Genomic DNA, 14,911 nt, shown 5'->3' with positions numbered 1-14,911 from the left:
GGTGGGATTGCAAGCTTGTACAACCACTCTGGAAATCAGTCTGGTGGTTCCTCAGAAAATTGGACATAGTACTACCAGAGGATACAGCAATACCTCTCCTGGGCATATACCCAGAAGATGTTCCCACTGGTAATAAGGACACATGCTCTACTATGTTCATAGCGGCCTTATTTATAATAGCCAGAAGCTGGAAAGAACCCAGATGTCCCTCAACAGAGGAATGGATACAGAAAATGTGGTACATTTACACAATGGAGTACTACTCAGCTATTAAAAACAATGAATTTATAAAATTCTTAGGCAAATGGATGTATCTGGAGGATATCATCCTGAGTGAGGTAACCCAGTCACAAAAGAAGTCACTTGATATGCACTCACTGATAAATGGATATTAGCCCAGAAACTTAGAATACCCAAGATACAATTTGCAAAACACAAGAAAATGAAGAAGGAAAACCAACGTGTGGATACTTCATCCCTCCTTAGAATAGGGAACAAAATACTCATGGAAGGAGTTGCTGTCTATCTTAATTTGGGGGCAGTGGCAAGGTCTCTCACTGGCTTAGAACTTGCCAAATAAGGTTAGGCTGGCTGGCTAGTGAGCCTCAGGTTGGTCTGTCCCCATTCCCTCAGTTCTCGGTTGACAAGTGCATCCCACCATGCTTGGCTTTAAAACAAAAATGATTTCTCTCTATGTGTATAGTTATTTTACCTGCATCTATATCTATGCCTATGAGCATCATGTACATGCCTCGTACACAGGAGGCCAAAATAGGACATCAGATGTACTGGGTTGGAGTTACAGGTGGTTGTGAGTCACACTGTAGGTGCTATGAATAAAACATAGGTCCTCTGGAAAAACAGCCAGTTCTCATAACCACGGAGCCATTCCTCCAGCCCCATACACAGCCTTTTGGATCAAATTCAGCTACTCATGCTTGCAGAACATGCAGTTTACCAACCGAGCTAGCTATCTTTCTAGCTATAGATGTTGATTTTGATGGAGGCCAATGATTGAAGAGAAAAATAAAGAAGAGTTTTGATTGGTACTCACCTGCAAGTGTGTCCTCAGAAAGGTTTTCCTCTTGGTATATTCAAAGTTGTTTCTCATCAAAAGATACAAAAGTGCAGATGCCTCATTCCTGGTTGAGCTAATCTTTGAAGTACAGCACTTTAAAACCTCATAGCAAAATGCAGCACACATGTTTACTCTTCCTTTGAAAAAGGCTGAGGGAAACTAAACAAGGAAAATAGAAATGAATATCTGAAAATCTAATGAAATCCACCAAATAATCAACTGCTGACTATATCCTCTCCTAAAACTCAGAGCTTTCGAGGATAACAAATCAATACAAGGGCAGATCTCTGTTCTGAAGATGGTTTGAACTTGTTACCATATAGGCAAGCATATGCCAATGATAGAACAAGTCAAGTCAGTATAGAAGGTACTGCAATAATGTGGAGGTACTTGGCATAAAATGCTGTCAATCTGAGAAGAGTCTAAGATAGTCCAAAACATAACAGGAACATATTTGATGACATACTGAATAAATGAATGACTGAAATGATGAATGATGGCTCCTGTTCTAAGGTTCCACCTGCTGAGAAAATCAGTAGTAGTGAAATTGATCCTTATTTTTTATTAAATAAAATGGAGTTTATGTGAAGTGTTCATATATACCTGCCCATTTTCTACTCCACAAACAGTCAGTTAAAACATTTTGTCATAGAGAAAGAGTGCCCAAGTGGTCACTGATTTTTCAAAACAACCAAGTGGCCTGGTGCTTTGAGAATGTATTCAGCCTGCTGCTTTGTGAAAGATAAACTATATATCTAGTGTGGGTTTATTAGCACCTCCTATCCTTGAAAGGTGGGACAAGCAAGCTGCTTTCAAGTGCACAATGGCCATTTTTTAGGACTTCTAAAGCTTGAGTGTCAGCTACTCAAAATGGCTTCTTGAAAACCTTGAATTTTAATCTGCATTTCAGGAATCAATCTGCATCATTTTACCTTTTTTAGCAGGTTCAGTGTTAGGCAAGCAAAGGGTGTGTAACAAATGCTTTCTGATTGGCAAGTTGGGAAATCTCATAAAGTTTCGCAAGAGTAGATCGACTCTTGCTGGACAAGATACTCTAGTATAAAAACATTTGAGGGCAGACATGGCAATGTGCAGTTAATCCTTACAGTAAGTCGTCTTACATTACTTGAGATATGAACAATGGCCAAAGTCATGAGCAACTTCCTCAATGCAAGTTCTAATGTGCTCCTTTCATCTCACTTGGCACTCTGTACCTCATGAGGATGCCCATACTCTGTTGCCCCTTGGTTTCTGTGACACTGTCAATTCTTGTCCATTTGTTTGTTTGTTTGTTTATTTATTGCTACCTCTGTCACTTTTTTCTCTCGTCTCCTTTACAGTTTTCTCTTTCAACCCTTTCTATGTTAGTTTCTCTAATGTTCTGATCCTGATCTCTGTTTTCCCTCCATATCCTTCCCAGGGGAAGTCCAGTCAGTCTGGCGAGTTCCAGTATCCCTTTGATGCTGATGTCTTTGTTGGTGAACTGGTGATAAAGTAAAAAAACTCTTGTTACCAGGTATTCTATCTCCATAGCCGCACACCAGCGCCCCTTTCCAGGTCCTCATCTATTTTTTTTTAACTGTGTGTTTTGAACTACTCACAATCTCTCCTTCCCTTTCCCTTTCCCTTTCCCTTTCCCTTCCCCTTCCCCTTCCCCTTCCCCTTCCCCTTTCCTTTCTTCTATTAACCCCTTTGTGTTACCATGTATCTTTGAAGCTCTGGCTGGCCTGGAACTTGCTACACAGACCAGGCTGGTCTTGAATTCACAAACTTCTGCCTGTCTCTGCTTCTCAGCCAATGTCTCATTTTAGAGAGGTTTACTTTCCCTTGGTCATACTGATTCTCTTTTAATATACATTGTTTTACTTCCCTGCTCAAAATATTTCCATGCCTGCCTGTTTCCTAAAAGATGAAGTCTAGCTCTTACAGTGAAGACACCGGTGACATTTATACTTTCAGTTGCATCTTCTAAGTCCAACTACTACTGAAGGGAAACTTTGATAAGGTACATCATATATTTATCATTCTGTGTATGTTTTCATATATTGCACAGTAAGCCCTCAGGATTATAAGCAGTAACTACCTAGCAAGTAACTGTTAAATGATTTTTTTTCTAAATGTATTTCTATCTATTTATCCTATCACGCTCATACAGAACTCACTTCACTATTGATTCCTTTATTATTAAAATATATTAAAGAATAGAAAACTTTTAAAGCTTTGCATTTACACAATTTCTGTTTTACATACAATGAAAGGTAAGGCTTGCTTATTTGGTCATATACTGGCTGCTTATGGTTCATTTGCAAGATATTCTATAAGACCCTGGAGTTCTAAAAGTTAGTTTCTGCTTTCAAAGGGCCTACACACAATTTTTTAAATAAGCAAGACTTGTGCCTCATTAGCACAGTAGGGGTATGTTAGTCTTATCATATGATAAATAAGATAAAGAAAAATTGGTTGATGACTTTAAAATGACATTGGAGCTAGGAATGCGGTGCCCTGGGTTGAATCTTGAGAGAGAGAAAAGAAGATGCAGAGGGAGAGTCTTATGCCAACCTGACACACAACCTAGAATTATCTGAAAGAGGGAACCCTAGATGAGAAAATGCCTTCATAAGATTTGGCTGTACAGAGGGGTCAAGGACACCACAAGAAAACCCACAGAATCAACTAACCTGAGTCCACAGGGGCTCGCTGAGACTGAACTGTCAACCAGGGGCCCTGCCTGAGAGTGACCTAGGCCCTCTGCACATATATATCAATTGTGTAGCTTGATCTTTTTGTAGGATTCCCAACAGTGGGGATAGGAATGTCTCTGACTCTGTTGCCTGCCTTTGAAACCCTTTCACACTAGTGGGCTGCCTCTTATAGCGTTAATAGGAGGGGAGGTGCCTAGTCTTACTGCAACTTGATATGCCATGGCTCGTTGATATTCATGAGAGGCCTCCCCTTTTATGAAGAGACAGAAGAAGTAGATGGGGAGTGGGGTGGAGAGGGGAGGCAGAGGGGGAGGAACTTGGAGGAGAGGAGGAGGAAAACTGCAGTTGGGATATGAATAAAATAAAGCAAATTATGTCTAGCTGTTGATGAGGTAGAGCCCAGCCCATTGTGAGTGGAGCCATCCCTGGGCTGGTGGTCCCAGGCTCTATTATAAATCAGGCTGAGCAAGCAATGAGGAGCAATCCAGTAAGCAGCACCACTCCATGCCTCTGCATCACCTCCTGCCTCCAGGATCCTGCCCTACTTGATTCCCTCAACAATGAACAGCAATGTGGAAGTGTAAGCTGAATATATCCTTCCTTCCCAACATGCTTTTTGATCATGGTGTTTTATTGCAGCAATAGAAACCCTAACTAAGGCAGAGAGGGAGACCCTTGAAAAGGGCCTACTGAAAATGTGAAGGTATGATGGTAAAAGGAAAGCCTGTTGTGATTTTAAATGATTATTGCCTGGTTCTCTACATTGATTTTGCTATGCTGTGCTCATCCGTACAAAGGCTGTGGTAGTTATTGGCTGTTTGTAGATGTCAGCACAATGATCCCCAGTCCTCCATCTTCCCTTGAGCTCCTAGCACTTTCAAGTTGTTCTTACCTTACTGATGAAAGATCTCAGTGAGGCAAAGACATGCTTCAGTGACACTTCAGATTGTCCATTTTTAAGAAAAGCAAGGTGAATATCAAATACTTTTTTCATTAGTGGGTTGTGACCATCATTATTTAAAAGTTGGTTCTATAAAACATGAAAAAAAAAAAAACAGTTTATAGACGCCTTCAGTTTGTCCCCTCTCCCCGACATATAAACGAACTGATTTTACTGCATCATCAATATCTGCCTATAAAATTTCAATATTTTCAGGATTTTACTTGAGAATATTCCTGTGATCTTCAACTTGAATGGGATATCTCAAAATACCATACAAACTAGATCTAGACTATTGAAACTCTAGCATTTAAAAGAGCTAAAAAATTACTCTTTCAATAGAGAACATCAAACTTCAAAATGAATATGGGAAGAATATTTCTCCTTCAATACTTCCTCTCTTTCTGTCTTTTCTTTTCTCTTTCCTTTCCTTTCCTTTCCTTTCCTTTCCTTTCCTTTCCTTTCCTTTCCTTTCCTTTCCTTTCCTTTCCTTTCCTTTCCTTTCCTTTTTATTTTCTTCTTAAAGTTCTCTTTGCAGCTCAGTGGGATGTAGAACTTGCTACATTCAAAAGCCAGTCTAGTTCATAGTCACAATTCATTTGCTGGAACTATGCGTATATCCAGTCATGACTGGCTAGGAAAAATTTTTTAATTAACTTACACATTCAGAAATCTAAAAACAAATACACAGCACCTGGCCTTTATATTTCTCTGGGAGAGCAATAATTAGCAGAAATACCAATTCTTTTAAAAATCGATTATGTTACTAACTTTTGGAAATATATTTTGTATAAGATATATTTATGCACTGGTTATGCACTGGTGACAAACTGAACCCTCCATAATATCTCATGATACCATGAAAACAGATACCACAACTGACTGTTTAAATGCCTCTTGTAAATGGACATTAATAAAAACAGTAAACAGTGCAGTTGTACAGAGATATCAGTTGGTTCATGAAATTTGCTTTAAAATAAATTACCAAGAGGCTACAGTGGGAAAATGTCTGTCTGCTATGAGAAGGCCTCCCTGGGAGGTCCTGAGTTCAATACCCAACAGTGCAAAAAAAAAAAAAAAAAAAAAAAAAAAGAGTGGACAAAAAAACAAAAATAAAAACAAAAACAAAATAAAAGCACCAGGGCTGGAGAGATGGCTCTGTGGGTAAAAGTGATTGACATGAACGAATTTAGTTCAAATTCCCACAAACCATTTAAAATCAGTACACAAAAGCAGTAGCAGCTAGAGTCCTAGTGTTCCTATGAGAGGCAGGAGGCAGATACAGAATTTCTGGACGCTCATGTGCCAGCCAGCCTGGAGTACACAGTGAAAAAACAACAGAGACCCTGTACTGACACCCAATGATATCCTTGACCTCCACACCTGGATCTGCATTCAAACACATGAATGCACATATTCATATACAGCATACATATGTACACGTACACACAGAGAGACACATACACATACCAAACTATATAAAATCAAAACATTGGTTAACTTCTCCAGTTCTGCCTTTTTGACTTTCAAGAAACTAAGCAGGTTATATCAATTCTGCCCACCATACAGAACTATACAAATTGGTGACAGGCCCATTGGTGGCCAGTACCTAGAACCATGGACTTCCATTATGATTGGTGTACCTATGAATTTTGATCCCACCACCGACTAGCTGTGCAATATGAACCTCCCTGTGGGCCCTTATTTTTATGAGAATGATACTAAGGCTATTATGAGTATTAAAAGTTAATTCATTATTTGTATTTAGTTTATGGGTATATAATTTGTGTTTCCAAAATGTCATCAATTTTAAGAGTCCAATTCAGTTACTGTTACTAGTTTGGCACCAGTACTGAATAACCACAATTCAACTTCAGAGCGGTTTCATAACTTCATAAAGATCACATGTCCTCTTATGCCATTACCTCCCTTTATTACCCCATCCTTCCAAAGAAAAGTGGAGGGTAACACAGCACCACAATATGTGCTTTGCATGCATGAGGTCATGGTTCAATCCCCAGCACGAAAAATAGTAAGATAATATTCATAAAATGCTTAAGAGAGTACTCGAGTTTTACCAAGAAATACACAAATATCTATTAAATAAAAAGTATCAGAAAAGCAAGGGAGGAATGGAAGTTTAGTCATGAGACTCAGATGTCCTGTCTACTGACATGATGAAAAATAGATGAGTGTGTGTGTGTGTGTGTATTATTTTAATTAAAACAGACCTAATATTTTGTAAGATCACCTACTACAATTGATTAGTATATTATTTGATTCTCCTTTATATAATGTTTTTGAGAAGCATGGGGCACGTTTCCATAGTCTATCTGGAAGCCTACAGCTATTGACTATATTACATAAGACAGGAGAAAAGGCAAAACAAACAAGCAAGCAAACAAACAGAAACGCAAAGAATGCCAAATGATATGTAATTGAAGAGAAACAGGAGGCATGTTTTCTACTTTCGGGTTCTAATACTTATGATACCTTACATTATGCTCATATAGTTTTCACTTTCAAAGCACTCTCACATCTACTGTTTTCTTTTACCCTTCCACCAAGCATGCACACTAACTGACTTTCTTTTACAAATCAAAGGAATGATGATTTGAGTTGAGAGAAAAAAAAATCTGAGAAAAATCTGGACATGGTCCTTACAAGATGCCTTGTTATAATGGGTATTTTGGCTAACTGATTCTCTCATGATTTCAGGTAAAAAGTAGTAGTTATTTTAATAAAAACATGAAAGAAAACACCCCCTCCCTTCTTTCCTTCCCCAACTTCTTTCTCCCCCCACCTCTTATCTTTTTCTACAGAGCTTTCCCTGACAGGGAATTTGTTATACAGATGAGGTGCCCTCAAATTTGGCACCCCTCCTGCTTCTGTTGCCCAAGTCCTGACATTATAGGCACATGTCACTATGCCTGGCAGAAAACTGAATCTAAAGACAAATGTAAAACAATAGAATTTAAGAGGCATAGGGGGATTAAGGACATTTTAGTAGGAACAGTTCACTGTATGGATGACTGAGTTTCAGTGATTTCCCAAGGTTAGCTAGTCAAACTTGACTTGTCACCAGTGTTTTCTCACCACCCCTGCCAGGTTATTTCAAACCGAACTATTGTTCCTCAAACTAGCTAGCTATTATAGTTTTTTTTTTCCTTTCTTGCAATTGTCACCGATTGATTTCAAAGTCATCTTTACCTTGAAGCACTGGGTAAAAAAGGAGATCGTGTCTAGTACTGTCAGAGATACTTCAGTAGCAGTATTGCCTTCCAGAAGCGCCTGGTGGAAAATGTCTGCTTCCGTTGTTGCAGAACCTAAGGTCAGAGAAGCATATTAAACCATGCCCAACCAGACTTACGTTATCAGCACCAAATAACTTCCTCCCAAAGCCACAGTGAGACAGTCTTGCCTTCTTAGAAGGATCTCACACCATCAGACCTAATGAGCTTCACTGCAAAGATACCTTACGAGAGTCACGGTCTGTCTTAATCCCTTCCGGTCACTTTTTTTCCCCCTGCAGCATGTATTTAGCTGCACCCTTCTTTGGTGATGTGATCTCAGTAATGAGCTATGGCGATGGAAGTAGGAAGTCATGTAGGAGGCATCTTCAGCTGTGTTGCCAGCATGGGTAAAAAACCTGACAAAGCCATGCAAATTCAGCATCCTCCAGTCAGATGTCTTCAGTTCTGCCAGTGACAGGATTCCAGGCTACTTATGGGCCTATGGAAGCAGGTTTGTTGCACTTTTACAGCAAGCAGAAACTTGAAAAAATTGCATCCTCACTGAGCCACCAACCAGGCAGCATACACCAGCTGATATGAGGCCCCAGACATACACACAACAGAAAGCTGCCTGGTCTGGCCTTAGTGAGAGAAGGTACACCTAACCCTTCAGAGACTTGAGGCCCCAGGGAGTGGGGAGGTCTGGAGGGGTGGAGGTGGGGTGGCAGAGACATCCTCTTGGAGACAGGTGGTAGGAAAAGGAAGTATGGAGGAGGAATGACCAGAGGGCAGACAGGGAGGGGGGTTAACGACTAGACTGTAAAAAAAAGATTAAGGAACAATAAAAAAGAAATTGCATCTACAGGCTTTTAGCTCAGGGCCTATCTATGCAGGACATTTATTATTATAATTAGGCTTCACAAAGCCAGTTTTCTTGGCCTCTTTTCCTGTGACCTTTGGATTCCTGAATGAAAATGAAAGTGTTCTTCCTCTGAGTTTTTTTTTATTATTATTAATATGTGCTATCAGAGGGTACTTCCCCTTTATCTAGTCCCCAAACGGCCCCAGTTAGGCAAGATTTTTCTTCTTATCCTAGGTGCCTTCTCAATGCTTTAGCACATTTAAATATACCTCCAACAACTAGTATTTAGAGCTCATTATTACTATTTCATGCTACTGGGGATTGAATATAAGGTCTCATGCATACTAGGCAAGAGGCAAGCTCTAGTAGTGGGCTAGGTCCCCAGTATGTATGTATGTATGTATGTATGTATGTATGTATGTATGTATACACACACACACACACACACACACACACACACACACACACACAAGCTTTTTATTGTATTAGACAAGATCAAATTTGCTCAGGATGGCCTTGATCTTGTGAACTTTCTGCCTCACCCCCCTTGGTAGCTGGAATCACAGGCCTGAACTACTAAGTCCAGCTAGAGTCGATTCATTTCCGTAATTAGCACAGAACATATATGTTAGTAGTCACTAAATGAACAATAATAACTCTAACTGAATATTTTTATATGCTATTTTATTATGACGTTAATACATTGTATTAAAATTTAGTGGAGCTAAAGAGATGGCTCACTAATAAGAGCACTTTTTGCTCTTCCAGAGGACCTGCATTTAAGTCCCAGCACCCACATTATGACTCGCACTCATCTGTAACTCCAGTTTTGGGGGATCAAGTGCCCTCTTCTGGCCTTCACAGGTACCAGGCAAACATGGCACACATACATAGATTCAGGCTAAACATTAATACATATTAAATAAAATAAACAAATCTTAAACAATTAAAAATAAAATTTGACGGACACACTATACACATAAACTTGCACCCACACAATGCTCATATCTGTATACATATCACACATATATACACATTGAATTTTTCTTAAAAAAAGATTAAATAGCATTACCATGCTATTTGATATGCCCTTGACCCAAGATTACTTACTGTGATTAAGTGTGAATGAGCTTTCTAAGCTGCTGAGATGTTGAAGCCGAGCTTGCATCACCCCTGATCTGTTTCGAAGAGCTGGCATAGTTTGTGATTTTCTATCTATTCCAAAGTGTTTGGATAGCCAGGCATCATGTACCCTAAAATAAAATTTTAAATCAATAACTGAAGTAAAGCCAGGCAGTGATGGTATATTCTTTTAACCCTGGCAGTTGGGAGGCAAAGGCAGGTGGATCTCTGTGAGTTCAAGGCCAGTTTGTTTTTCATTGTAAGTTCCAGGACAGCCAGGGCTACATAGTGAGACCTTGTTTCAAACCCCCACCAATAAAACAAAAAACAAACAAACAAAAATACAGTAACAACAAAAACTGAAGTGTTCCAATAATATACATCATTGTTTGATTCTTTTAAACTAAAATGTGATTTTTGTTGATGTGTTTCCAGATAAATATAATATGCTGCTCGAAGATTCTATCAACTATTGCTTGGATTAAATGAGATATATTAGAAATGATGAGCCATCTCTCTAGCCCCTAAATTATAAGTTTTAATGGATCTAAAAAAAAGAGCATATACCAGCCGGGCATGGTGGCGCACACGTGTGCCACCAGGCCTTTAATCCCAGCACTTGGGAGGCAGAGGCAGAGGCAGGCAGATGTCTGAGTTTAAGGCCAGCCTGGTCTACAGAGTGAGTTCCAGGACAGCCAGGGCTACACAGAGAAATCCTGTCTCTAAAAAAACAAAAAACATATACTATTAGCTAAGGTATTTAGAAAGAGCCTTCTATCCTTCTCCAAAACACTGGGGCTAAGTAGATAACAACACTCTAATAATATTCAGGTTTTTTTCTTTTCAGGAAGTGAGGAAGGAGAAGCAAGAAGACAGACACTGAAATGGGAAGGGGCTGGCATCAGGCATCAGATATTCAAGAATGAATATCAATCCAGTTTCTTTCTGGATCACTTACAGCTGTGTCATGTGTAAACTCAGGAAGGAGAAGTTTGTCCTCTTCTAACCATGAGGTCAGAGTAACAAAATCTGCGATGCTAAGGTCTATGGTGCTAAAGATCAGAGCAGCTCACAGTCACAGGGAACGATGGTAGCCACTGGAACACATATCACTTGAGATTTATTACTAGGCTGTTCCAGAGACGCAGCAATAAACCGAAGGCAAAGGCTTCAGTCTGTGGTACTAAGCTTGGCATGGTGTGCTTACATTTCCTATAATCCCAGCCTTTGAGAAGCCGAGGCAAGAGGATCAAAAGTTCAAGGTCCTCCTTGGAGACAGAGCAAGCAAGTTCAAGGCAAACTGGGGCTCCATGAGATCCTGCAGCCCAAACCCAAACCCAAACAAAACAAAGAAAGAAACTGCTATGGGCTTTAAATTTGGAGAATAAATAAATTTGGAGAATAAACTATTTGGTCCTGGAAACATGGCTCAGTGGTTAAAGGTCCTTGCCACCATGTCAAACAAGCCTGACCTGGATCCCTGGGACATAGTAGAAGGAGAGGACTAGGTCCACAAGCTGTTCTCTGACCTTAACACATTTGCATGGCATGGGCATGTCCAAGCATACACATAAGTTTTTTTAATGACTATATTTGGATTCCTTTAACTAGTAGTTCTCATTCATATACACACAGATACACTCATAATTGAACTAAGCAAGACTTTCTTTGCCTTCAACCATTTGCCTTCAGAAATTCCTGGCTGTATTTTTTCAGTGTAGGGGATTGAACCCAGGGCTTCAACATATGCTACAAAAGTACTCAGCTGCTGAGCCATATTCCAAGAACAAATGTATTTTCCTTTTTTTTCTTTTTTTCTTTTTCTTTTTTTTTTAGTGTGTGTGTGTGGTCTTAGGAATTGAATCCAGGGCCTTGTGCATTTGCTAAACAAATGTTCTATCACTGAGTTATGCCCTAGAACCCCTCAAACATTTCTTCATAAAGATATAAGAGGCAAAAGAATAAATAGATAATATATAATGTATGTCCTAATTACTGTTGAGGGTTTTTATTCACCTTAGTACTTGGGATGTTAACAGACTGCAGGCAAAAGTGACACATTTTATAGCCACCTCTGCCTTTTGATTTCTGCCTACTGTTATATTTAGCCCTTACTTAAGTCCTCCAGGAAACACAAATATTTGTTCAAGGTTTAGGGAGATCTCAGAAGGTAGAAGCCTTCTCTATTACTCTAGTCACTACCCCTTTGAAAACAGTATTCATTTACATTAGTTTTAACTTGGAATTGGGATACACTGAATAAGTCACAGCTGCCTTTACATTAACCTAAAGCCATTATCTTAGGTTTTACATGCCACCGATGGGATTGCTCTTTGTTGGAAAAGAATGAAGAAATAGAATGTTGTAGTACCACAGGAATTACCTTGCTATGTTTCTTTTCCCCATATATCGGAAGTGAAACAAACATACTCTAGAAAAGAGAACAACAGCACATTAGTAATATACGGCTACCTGGTGCAATTTGACAAGTAATGAGTAGAGGGTCATATGTTCCCAAAATCAATTTACTCAAATGATACTACAATAGCATTCATTTCTACAGATAGCTACTTATGGGCTAGCCATACCCTACCTTTTCATTTATATTTGCTATAGTTATACTAGCATTAAAAGTCCCATGTCTTTACATACTAATGTACTACAGGGTAGAAAAGAACTTGCCCATGGAAATCAACTTTTGTGCACTGTACCATACCATAGCAAAGGTCTCTAGTGCTCATTAAGACCAAACCATGTTCCTTAATTATAGAAGTAGAGGCAAATGCTATATTTTATACAGAGGTATTAAAATGTTTTTATAATATGTTTTATATAGTAAAATGTTTTATATAATAATCATAACCACATGAATATAGGAAAAATAACATCCAAACCCCCACATGTTCATTGTTTCCCAGCTTCACTAGCTGTCAAGAACAGGCTTGTTTAAGTTCCAGGAAAAGCAAACTAATCTTCCTCCAGCCTCTTTTCAAGCAAATTCTCACCATCAGTTGTTGTCATTGGTAAATATTTCCCAGCATCTTTACACTGTTTACTACAGCTGGGGGGGGGCATCAAATTAAAAAGGGGTCCATGAAAAAAAAAAGAGGACTTCCGGGAGAGTAAATGAAAGGGAAAAATAGGAACAAAATGCAATCGAAAACAGGCTATGTGAAAGGGAAAACGGAGCTAATGGAGAAATGGGGTCAGCAGAGTGGGGAGAGCTGAAAGGATGCAGCAAGATAAGATCAATAGAAATGATTTGTAAGAAAATGCTATAATGAAAATCCCATTATTTTGTAATCTAGAAGTCTAAGAAATATATATTTAAAAGACCCCCCTTGAAATCTTAACTGCTAATTAGCAGATATTTTCTATGATTTTTTTTAAAGTTGCATCAACTGGTTATATATTGATTATCCTCTTTGTATTTTATATGAGCATATCAACTGTATCTATAATGCGCATGTACTATTTATGTAAAAAATTCCTACATTTCAATCTGTTTATAATTTTCCTTTTAGTTTTTGATAATGATAACATAGTAGCTTATCATATAACGCCTTTCATTCACCATAGTTGGTTTCCCCAAGTGTTTTAAAATACAGGTAGATGTATATTTCTATATAAATCCATACAGCTACATCTGTCTGTTCCTAAAGTGAGTATTTAGAGTTACTCAACTCTAAGAGCTCAACATCTAAATTTTAGCTGTGCATTAATCAGCAGCTGGTTCAAAAAAGTGACACAAGCTAACTGATGCCATTATAGTTTCCTAGTTTTCAAGGTCATAGTAAGATTCTCACTCACCTTGAAGACAGTCTATTACTAGGCAAGAGGTTTTCTATGGGATCACAAATATTCTGCCACTTTCCTTTTATCACTGGGTGAAGAATGCTAGACTCTAGATTATTAAAAATAATTAATTTTCTACAATAATAGCAAATTAACTGTCGAAAACAGAAAAACAGTAACATCTAATTTCTTTCAACCAACCTTTTTTCAAGTAAGTGGATTGATTGTTTAGGAAAATAGCGTAACTTACTCTAGAAGTACAAGAATGTTTATGAGCTCCTGAGGAGACACTTTATTCCAGTAAGTCAAGAGAGTATCTGAAAATAGGAGAAAGAAAGTGTTAGATCTGAGAACAAAGAGCCATCACTACATACTTTATCCCTATTTGTCTTCCCACTGCCCATAGGCACACATTCTATCTTTTTAAAGGTTGACATCAAATCCACTATGCTACTGTGTATGATTCCTTATCCTCTTGCCTGCCTCACAGTTCTGGGAAGATAGGCTTGCACTACCAAGGGGGGGTCTTCTCCTTCCTTCCTTCCTTTCTTCCTTTCTTCCTTTCTTCCTTTCTTCCTTTCTTTCTTTCTTTCTTTCTTTCTTTCTTTCTTTCTTTCTTTCTTTCTTTCTTTCTTTCTTTCACTTAAAAAGAGTACATTGTAGCTGTCTCAGACACACCAGAAGAGGGCATCAGATCCCATTACAGATGGTTGTGAGCCACCATGTGGTTGCTGGGAATTGAATTCAAGACCTTTGGAAGAGCAGTCACTGCTCTTCTCCAGCCCCAAGTCTACTCCTTTCTCTCTCTCTCTCTCTCTCTCTCTCTCTCTCTCCATATATATATATATATATATATATATATATATATATATATATATATATATATATATGTACGTATGTTTGTTTGTTTTGTTTTTTGAGACAGGGTTTCTCTGTGTAGCCCTGGCTGTCCTGGAACTCACTCTGTAGACCTGGCTGGCCTTGAACTCAGAAATCCACCTGCCTCTGCCTCCCAAGTGCTGGGATTAAAGGCTTTGCGATACCACCACCCGGCTGTCTACTCCTTTCTTTAGGCAGGATTTTATAGAGGCCCAGGCTGGTCTTAAACATGTGTTCAGACTTTCTACTTCCTGCCTTACCTCCTGAGTGCTAGCATTCCAAACATGTCTCGTGTCTCAT

At 38.9% G+C, this 14,911-nt stretch overlaps 1 protein-coding gene across 4 annotated transcripts in view; it reads right to left on the bottom strand.

Annotated features, from left to right (window-relative positions):
* Dock11 (dedicator of cytokinesis 11) overlaps window positions 1–14,911 on the bottom strand; it is a 189,300-nt gene that overhangs the window by 34,222 nt on the left and 140,167 nt on the right. For all 4 annotated transcript variants that reach the window (XM_006541408.4, XM_006541406.4, XM_006541407.4 and 1 more), the window contains 6 exons: window positions 13,983–14,049; window positions 12,321–12,368; window positions 9,926–10,068; window positions 7,931–8,046; window positions 4,673–4,810; window positions 1,055–1,237 (listed from right to left, as the gene is read on the bottom strand). In XM_006541408.4, coding sequence (XP_006541471.1) covers window positions 1,055–1,237; window positions 4,673–4,810; window positions 7,931–8,046; window positions 9,926–10,068; window positions 12,321–12,368; window positions 13,983–14,049 — 695 coding nt within the window. The remainder of the gene's footprint in view (window positions 1–1,054; window positions 1,238–4,672; window positions 4,811–7,930; window positions 8,047–9,925; window positions 10,069–12,320; window positions 12,369–13,982; window positions 14,050–14,911) is intronic.

The sequence above is a fragment of the Mus musculus genome, chromosome X, assembly GCF_000001635.26.
Source record: "Mus musculus strain C57BL/6J chromosome X, GRCm38.p6 C57BL/6J".
In the NCBI taxonomy this organism is placed as follows: domain Eukaryota; kingdom Metazoa; phylum Chordata; class Mammalia; order Rodentia; family Muridae; genus Mus; species Mus musculus.
Note: the sequence above shows the minus strand (reverse complement) of the source record. Positions and strands in the feature narration are given on the sequence as shown.